This window comes from Coregonus lavaretus, assembly GCF_964263955.1.
Source record: "Coregonus lavaretus genome assembly, chromosome: 32".
In the NCBI taxonomy this organism is placed as follows: domain Eukaryota; kingdom Metazoa; phylum Chordata; class Actinopteri; order Salmoniformes; family Salmonidae; genus Coregonus; species Coregonus lavaretus.
In genome coordinates, this window is record NC_140019.1 from 29976081 (window position 1) to 29985975 (window position 9895).

At 42.9% G+C, this 9895-nt stretch overlaps 1 protein-coding gene across 1 annotated transcript; it reads left to right on the forward strand.

Moving 5' to 3' along the window:
* Positions 1-486: 486 nt before the first annotated feature.
* Positions 487-4223, forward strand: LOC311107240 (signal-regulatory protein beta-2-like; the record flags this gene model as incomplete). The annotated part of the gene is made up of 6 exons (XM_084149724.1): positions 487-529; positions 795-1139; positions 1657-1998; positions 3642-3758; positions 3905-3954; positions 4092-4223. The coding sequence occupies 6 exons, from the start codon at positions 487-489 to the stop codon at positions 4221-4223; spliced, it is 1029 nt and encodes a 342-aa protein (XP_084005850.1).
* Between the last annotated feature and the right edge of the window lie 5672 nt (positions 4224-9895).

Here is a 9895-nt window from a genome sequence, read left to right on the forward strand (position 1 = left end):
TTCATGGCCAAATACACTCCATATTTGGTTTGATGCTCTTAAAGGTGATTGTTCCATAAAAGAACACTGCACAATTGCCCTATCACTTCCATTGATTGTTAGCTATCGGTGGCTAAAGTTAGCGTGAATTTGTAGTGGCTGTTTCCCAGACACAGATTAAGCCTAGTCCTGGACTAAATAGCTCTTTCAATGGAAAATATTTTTAGTCGTGATCTAGGCTTAATCTGTGTCTGGGATATATGGCATCACTAGGCAATATCTTGCTGTAAAGTAGGCCAACAAATTAGTGCACACCATAAATCTTTAGATTGTATTCAGTACATGGCTGAAAAAGGGTGGAAACGTTACACAGGAAGTGATGCATGTCTTTCCCCTAACCAATCAAGTCATTCTTAGATTTTAAACAGCCCACAATTATTTTCATTTAGTCAGTCATTCACAGACAAAGAAAAACAGTTGTTAAAGCTACAGTCAGTCCATATCAAGATGATCAGAATCTACCTTCTTTGGGGACTTCTCTCTCAAATGTGTAAGTGCATGTCCTAATCTCAACTAGTATTTTACTGAACAGTAAAATAGAAAATCAGTAAAGAATAACACTATCTTACTGGAAAGTCATATCTAAAGGTAATGAAATATATTCCGTTTGGACAGCAATGTGACCGATATAGCATCAGGCAATTTGAATTGCAGTAGTTTGATGACTTAATAAAAAAAATACTATGTTATTCATAGGCTGAAAATTGTCCATTTCCATTTCAAATTGACATCTGATAACATTCACATTTTGGCAGACCTGATTCAGACTGAAGATGCTCCTCAACCAATACCAGTGACTACACGTCTATTTGGAGACACTGTATCTTTGCCATGTCCCAAAGCGGAATCTCAACAATTCCTGTACTGGTACAGACAAACTGTTGGCCAACTGCCCAATCTTGTCGCATCTGTATCCAATGGATCAGAACCTGTACTTAAAGGAGAGTTTAAGAACCCACGTTTCAAAGTAGAGGAATCTGAATATGTGTACAATCTCATTATCAGAAATATCAGCACATTAGATGAGGCAACATACTTTTGTGGAATGGGGACAATATTTGGAATGAACTATGGAAATGCAACATTTTTGGCTGTGAAAGGTAATTTAATTTAAATTGTGTATTTCAATGTTCACCAAGTGTTTTTGTATATTGCTATACATACAGTAGATGCACACTGCCATGTGTTGTAGATGTTCAGAAAAATTATAGACAATCTGGCTGCAGTATGCACAGAAAGTGGATATTCATGGATAAGTGTCATAATGATCAAATGTAAAGACAACACGTCATTTTTGTAGACAGGTTTTTGAAATGACAACGTTACGGTATAGCTAGCAAAAGAGTGTAGAAACGGTAGCTAACTAACTAAACAACTGTTCAGCTGGCTAGCTAAGCATATTGGCTGACTGTGGGGCAAATAAATTAGAATAATTACTGACAAATACAGAAAACGTTTACAGTTAATTAGCAACCGCACCACTGTTTTCTAGCAAACAAAACCCTGTATCCAAAACCGCCATGTGCCTAAAGGAATGTATACTATTTAAAATTCTATGACGTCTCAACTTTACAAGCTTATGAATAATTATTTTCTCAATACAATTACACAATATAGGACACAATCACCTTTCATTGGTGCAGCGACCAGTTTCTGACCCAGTCCATCCAGGAGACTCTGTTACTCTACAGTGTACAGTACTCTCTGAGACCTGTACAGGAGAACACAGTGTGTACTGGTTCAGAGCCGGATCAGGGGAATCCCATCCAGGAGTCATTTACACCCCTGGGAACAGGAGTGATGAGTGTGAGAAGAGCCCTGAGACCCCCTCTCCTACAAAGAGCTGTGTCTACAACCTCTCCAAGAACAACCTCAGTCTCTCTGATGCTGGGACTTACTACTGTGCTGTGGCCACATGTGGGGAGATCCTGTTTGGCAACGGAACAAACCTAAGAATTGGTAGGTAATGGAAATTATGAGTTATAGTGTCGAAATGAGAGGATAATGTTTAGAAATATTTAAGTGGTGAATATACACTGAGTGTACAACTCATTAAGAACATCTTCCTAATATTGAGTTGCACCGCCTTTTGCCCTCAGAACAGCCTCAATTCATCGGGGCATGGACTCTACAAGGTGTCGAAAGCATTCCAAAGGGATGCTGGCCCATGTGGACTCTGATGCTTTCCACATTTGTGTCAAGTTGGCTGGATGTCCTTGGTGTGGTGGATAATTCTTGATACACACGTGACACTGTTGAGCGTGAAAAACCCAGCAGCGTTGCAGACCTTGACACACTCAAACCGGTGCGCCTACCCCATTCAAAGGCAATACTTTAAAAAAATCACCCTCTGAATGGCACACAAACACAATCCATGTCTCAATTGTATCAAGGCTAAACAATCGTTATTAACCTGTCTCCTCCCCTTCATCTACACTGATTTGAAGTTGATTTAACAAGTGACATCAATACGGGATCATAGCTTTCACCTGGATTCACCTGGTCAGTTTGTCATGGAAAGATCAGGTGTTCATAATGTTTTGTACAGTCATTGTATAGCACAGTGGTTGAGGTCTATGTGCCTTTTGCTATAACAGTATTCTCATCATTGACCAGAAATGAATGTTCAGCTGTAAATTCTTAGATGCTGTTAACAAAATACAACTTGCTGATAGTTATGAATAACTAATTTAAAGAAATATAAACTAAATATTTTAACAAATCTCTCCTTCAATCCATGTCTTTTATATGATAATGATAACAATTGTATTTAATGTGTATAGCACTTTTTAATAGAAAAATAATCTCAAAGCGTTAAAAAGCAAAACAAAATGACAAACACAACAAATATAAATTGAGATGATGGAGATGGAGATTGAATGTCCCTAGTCAGATTAGGATGATGTAGATGGAGATTGAATGTCTTTAGTCAGATTAGAATGTGGATATGGAGATTGAATGTCCTTAGACAGATTAGGAAAAGGGAGTTGAGGAAGTTTGGGTTGGAAAGGCAGGATATAGCTGAAGAGAGAGCCCCTCATCAGAGCACCACACCTGCTTCTCCTGCATTCACTTCCTCCATAGAAGCCGATCCTTTACGTAGGTACTGGTCCTCCATTACCAAAAAGGTAGCAACCACCTGGGTGATGCCACGGCTGTTGAAAAGCGCTTGAAAAGTCACTGCAAATAAACACTTATTAGGAACAGTCCCTGATCCTCCTCTACCATCTCCAGAAGGGTGATATATATCTCTCTTACTATTTTATTTTAATATAAGGGTGATATATATATCTCTCTTACTATTTTATTTTAATATAAGGGTGATATATATCACTCATACTATTTTATTTTAATATAAGGGTTGTATATATGTCAATTACTTTATTCTTTGAATATAAGGGTGGTATAGATCTCTCTTACTATTGTATTTAAATACAAAGGTGGTATATATCTCTCTTACTCTATTAATTTAATTTAAGGTTGTATATCTCTCTTGCTATTTCATTTTAACATTAGGGTGGTATATATCTCTCTTATTATTTTATTTGAATATAAGGGTGGTATATATTGACTCTCATTAATAAATGTTTTCTTCCTTTTAGAAAGATCTCTGGATAATGTAGTCATTGGACTGGGAGTGACATCAGTTTTCTTTGTGATTGTGATCATTATGCTCAACTTCAGCAGAAATACAAAGCCAATTTGTAAACATTATGAAGGTGAGCTCTTTGGTATTACAAACTGTAGTTGAACACCTAATACATTTTACGATTAATACACAATACTTGTCACCATGTATGTTATCTCTGACTTTTACCTATCTTGACTTTTGTCATGTTGATGCGTGTTTTATTCATGTTAACAGTGAGTGTTGCACAGCATGGACATGACAACTCAACCACCGAACGTGATCAGGTAAATAAATACAATTGTTATAATCTTGGCCTGTTGGTAGATGATTTGTAATATGATACTGAATACTCCAATTACATGACTACTATTATTATTATGACTACATTTATTTACTTTTTAAAAATGCTGATGATTCACAGGATCAAGATGGAGTTACGTTGAATTATGCTGCATTGAATTTCTCTGAGAGGAAAACTAAAAGAGGAAGAAAGAAGAGAGAGACACCACAGGAGAGTGTGTACTCTGATGTCAGGGACTCAGACTGGGAGTGAACTTTGTTTCAGATACAGCATGGACGAAATTATCTCAGTCAAGCATCTCTATTTAAACAAAATGTAAGCATTTTGGTTAAAAAAATCTCAGGACATTGCTTTCGTATCAACTTTTACAATTTTACAACACAATATCCGAAAACTATACAATAGACAATGGAATTCCATCCATGTTTCTGCTCAAAATGTATTCTGGAGTGGTCCTCCTACTCTGAGCTAGCTGATGTCAACTAGTAGCAGGAGGGAATTTAGCTTTATATGTCCATGTACACCACATGACCAAAAGTATGTGGACACCTGCTCATCGAACATCTCATTTCTAAATCATGGGCATTAATATGGAGTTGGTGCATTCCGAAAGTATTCAGACCTCTTTACTTTTTCCACATTTTGTTACGTTACAGCCTTATTCTGAAATGGATTAAATTGTTTCCCCCCCTCATCAATCTACACACAATACGCCATAATGACAAAACAAAAACAGGTTTGTAAAAGCTTTAGCAAAAAACGAATAAAAAAATCCCGGAAATATACCATTTACATAAGTATTCAGACCCTTTACTCAGTACCTTGATGAAGCACCTTTGGCAGCGATTGCAGCCTCGAGTCTTCTTGGGTATGACGCTACACGCTTGGTACACATGTATTTGGGGAGTTTACCCATTCTTCTCTGCAGATTCTCTCAAGCTCTGTCATGTTGGACATTCAGAGACTTGTCCCGAAGCCACTCCTGCGTTGTCTTAGCTGTGTGCTAAAGGTTGTTGTCCTGTTGGAAGGTGAACCTTCGCCCCAGTCTGAGGTCCTTAGCGCTCTGGAGAAGGTTTTCATCAAGGATCTCTTTGTACTTCATCTTTCTCAACTTTCCCTCGATCCTGACTAGTATCCAAGTTCCTGCCACTGAAAAATATCCCCACAGCATGATGCTGCCACCACCCTGCTTCACCGTAGGTATGATGCCAGGTTTCCTCCAGACGTGATGCTTGGCATTCAGGCCAAAGAGTTCAATCTTGGTATCATCAGACCAGAGAATCATGTTTCTCATTGTCTGAGAGTCTTTAGGTGCCTTTTGGCAAACTCCAAGCGGGCTGTCATGTGCCTTTTACTGAGGAGTGACTTCCGTCTGGCCACTCTACCATAAAGGCCTGATTGGTGGAGTGCTGCAGAGATGGTTGTCCTTCTGGAAGGTTCTCCCATCTCCACAGAGGAACTGGAGCTCTGTCAGAGTGACCATTGGGGTATTAGTCACCTCCTTGACCAAGGCCCTTGTCCCCTGATTGCTCAGTTTGGCCAGGCGGCCAGCTCTAGGAAGAGTCTGGGTGGCCACTGTGTTCTTGGGGACCTTCAATGCTGCAGAAATGTTTTGGCACCCTTCCCCAGATCTGTGCGTCGACACAATCCTGTCTCTGAGCTCTACGGACAATTCCTTCGACCTCATGGCTTGCTTTATGATCTGACATGCGCTGTCAACTGTGGGACTTTATATAGACAAGTGTGTGACTTTTCAAATCATGTCAAATCAATTGAAACTTTCTTTATGTGCAGAGGAATGGGTGTAGTTTGGTCAGGAAACTCTTGTCAATATTGGTGTATATAATGTATTCAGACAGTCATGACATTTTAGCCTCACTGATACTATAATGTATAATATAAATAGCTTGTTCTTCTAGGAGTGTTCTCTGTCAGATGACCACTGTTATGGAAAGGCTTGTCCTGTCAGGTAGAGGGTCAGAAAACATTGAGGTCTTTAAATCAAGCCGGAAAATCTACATTTTTACCTTGGCCTTTAATCTTAATCTGTGATTGTATTGTTATTTTAGACTTCCTTAGTGATTCTATGTTCTCCTCTTGGATCGTATCTCTTGTATCTCAGCCCATTGTTTAGACATACTGTTTAACTGTGAGCCAACTCAGTGGCCTTGCGCTTAGTGACCACCCTGAGATTAGAAGGCTGAGGGTTTGATCCCCGGTCGAGTCACACCAATTACTCTAAAAGTGGGACCGAATGCCTTTCTGCTTGGCAATCAGCATAAAGGAGATGGATTGGGTTAAGTGTCCTGTCCCGGAGGTGTACTTGTACATCAAACTGCCTTCCGCTATAGACTCAGGAGACATGCCCCTATGAGCCGTTCTGACTCAGCCAACAAGGATTACTAATTTACCTATTGTTCTACTGTAAAGTTTGTTGCAATTGAAATGTATTTCAAATAAAATGTGAGTTGATCAGCCCCAGTCGTTTTTCTCTATTTGCAATAATGTATAATACTTTGTTCCCAATGCACAGTAGTAGGTTAGCTCATCTGATGTGCTGATATTGCTGCTAACGAGATGAGAGATGTCTTCAGCTTTGTCCACTTTAAAACGTGGGTTATTAAACTTTCCAGAAAGAACAGGTTTTGAAGAATCAGTAATAGCTGCCACAACATGGGGCATTTGACCAATAGTTTGCTTGTACCAGTACAGGACTTGAAAATGTTTGTTATCAGCGAATAGGCATGATAGAGATATGGAGTCTCCGAGCTGAACAGTGGTCAGCAGAACTGGCTGATGAACTTCTTCATTTTAAATCAGGACAGCAATAGATTTGAAAGAAGTTTTGCAAATACATTAACTACAGACATCAATTTGCAGAATAATTGCCAAAGTGGTCAGAGCTATCTGGAAATGGTCTAGGAGAAAGCCTAACCAATGTCCTTAAAACCATGGAAACATACTGATATGTTGATATTTCCTGTCACAACTACATTGATATAGCTACAGTATGTCATCCTCTTTCTGCACTACTGCATTACTTTCCAATAGTCTAAGACTTTGATTACACATTCAGTTTAAAAATTCTGCAGTTCAGTAAGACAATTGGTTAGGCATGCACTTACAAAGTTGAGTGAGACGTACCAAAACAAAGCTGATTCTGATCATCTTGCTATGTTGCTATTGTTGTGACAAGAGTTTGTCTTATTTCCCCTAACCATGAAACATGTAGTGACTGATGTGATTAAATGAACAGAACTATTCATTTTGCTTGGTGCCTTTGAAATGTAAGAATGACCTGATTGGTTGTGCAACACTTCCTGTATATGGTTTCCCATCAACAAGGGTCTGGACATGGTATCACTTTAAATTACACCTTGAACTATAGTGTGATTTGTTGGCCTTATGTATTGATCATTGATGCCATTGCCATATTGATTTTGAACCAGTCCATTGACTTTGAACCAGTCACAACCCACTGGGTGCACCTCAGCCACGCTCAAGGTCCTAAACGATATTATAACCGCGATCGATAATAGACAGTACTGTGCAGCCGTCTTCATCGACCTGGCCAAGGCTTTCGACTCTGTCAACCACCGCATTCTTATTGGCAGACTAAATAGCCTTGGTTTCTCAAATGACTGCTTCGCCTGGTTCACCAACTACTTCTCAGATAGAGTTCAATGTGTCAAATCGGAGGGCCTGTTGTCTGGACCTATGGCAGTCTCTATGGGGGTGCCACAGGGTTCAATTCTTGGGCCGACTCTTTTCTCTGTGTATATCAATGATGTTGCTCTTGCTGCTGGTGATTCTCAGATCCACCTTTACGCAGATGACACCATTTTGTATACATCTGGCCCTTCATTGGACACTGTGTTAACAAACCTCCAAACGAGCTTCAATGCTCTTAAACTCATTGTAAAACTATTCAATCGAACGCTGCTGGCACCTGCCCACCCGACTAGAATCCCTACTCTCGACGGGTTTGACCAAGAGTATATGGACAACTACAAATACCTAGGTGTCTGGTTAGACTGTAAACTCTCCTTCCAGTTTTAAATGAGAACTTGTTCTCAACTGGCTTACCTGGTTAAATAAAGGTTAAATAAAAAAAATAAAATAAACTGGGAACAGACAGTTCAACGTCTAGTTTTGATTTACATTTGGTTAAGTTGTCAACTAACGTGAATTCCACGTGAAATCAACCAAAAATGTCACTGTGTTATTGGACTTAGGTTAAAAGTTGGGTGAAAAAAACCTTGAAATTCCCTTTTGTTGATAACTTTTTGCAAATTCAATCAGTTTTCCACATTGATTGAACGGCATCACTGTCACGGTCGTCGGGAAGAGAGGACCAATGCGCAGCGTGGAATGTGAACATACTTTATTATTTAGAGCACCACACAAACAAAACAACAAACGATATGAAACGTGAAGTCCTTGGTTACAACACAAACCATACGGAACAAGATCCCACACATGACAATGCCCAAACGGCTGCCTAAGTATAGTTCCCAATCAGAGACAACAAGCAACAGCTGATTCACGTTGCCTCTGATTGAGAACCACCCCGGCCAACATAGAAACACAAGCACTAGAATATCACCCTAGCACACAAAACACAAAGAAACAACACACCTTGGCTCAACATAACAGAGTCCCAGAGCCAGGGCGTGACAGTACCCCCCCCCCAAAGGCGCGGACTGCGACCGCGCCAAACATAAACCGAACAGGGGAGGGCCGGGTGGGCATTCCTCCTCGGAGGCGGTTCCGGCTCCGGGCATGACCCCCACTCCCTCTCTAACCCCCCAAAGCGCCCCTGGTCCGGTCTGGCCCTGCTGGCCGGAGCTGGACTGAACACCGGTGGAGCGGACCGCTCCAGCCCCGGAGTGGAGCAGCTGACCGGTGCCGGACCAGGCACCGGTTGAACAGGCACGGGCTGCGCCGGACTGACGACGCGCACCACAGGCTTGGTGCGGGGAGCAGGGACGGGCCGGACCGGGCTGACGACGCGCACCATTGGCCTGGTGCGGGGAGCAGGGACGGGCCGAACCGGGCTGACGAAGCGCACCACTGGTTTGGTGCGGGGAGCAGGAACAGGCCGGACCAGGCTGACGAAGCGCACCACTGGTTTGGTGCGGGGAGCAGGGACGGGCCGAACCGGGCTGACGAAGCGCACCACTGGCTTGGTGCGGGGAGCAGTAACAGGCCGGACCGGGCTGACGACGCGCACCACTGGCTTGGCGCGGGGAGCAGGAACAGGCCGGACCGGGCTGACGACGCGCACCACTGGCTTGGTGCGGGGAGCAGGGACGGGCCGAACCGGGCTGACGAAGCGCACCACTGGCTTGGTGCGAGGGGCAGGATCAGGCCGGACCGGGCTGGCGACGCGCACCACAGGCTTGGTGCGAGGGCCAGGAACAAGCCGGACCGTACTGGGGACACACACCACTGGCCCTACGCGGGGATCAGGAACGGGCCGGACCGGACTGGCAACACACCCCAGTACCTCTCGCCGTGCCTCTACATCCTCCTTCCCCCTGGTGACCAGTGACTCCCGTAACCTGGCGGCCTCCTGCTGCCCCGTCATCCACGGCGTGAGCCCCCCCCCTAAAAATGTTCTGGCCGTCTCTCCTCCCCGTGGGCCAGGCCTCCATGGCTCTCGCCAGACTCTTGCTCCACTGCTCCAAAGTCCAGCCTCTCTCATCCTCCCGCGGCTTGACCCAGTCGAGGTTGATATCCTTCAGAGTCACCTCTGGCGTTGGCTCCTGGACACGCTGCTTGGTCCAGTTATGGTGGGATCTTCTGTCACGGTCGTCGGGAAGAGAGGACCAATGCGCACCGTGGAATGTGAACATACTTTCTTATTTAGAGAACACCACACGAACAAAACAACAAACGATACGAAACGTGAAGTCCTTGGT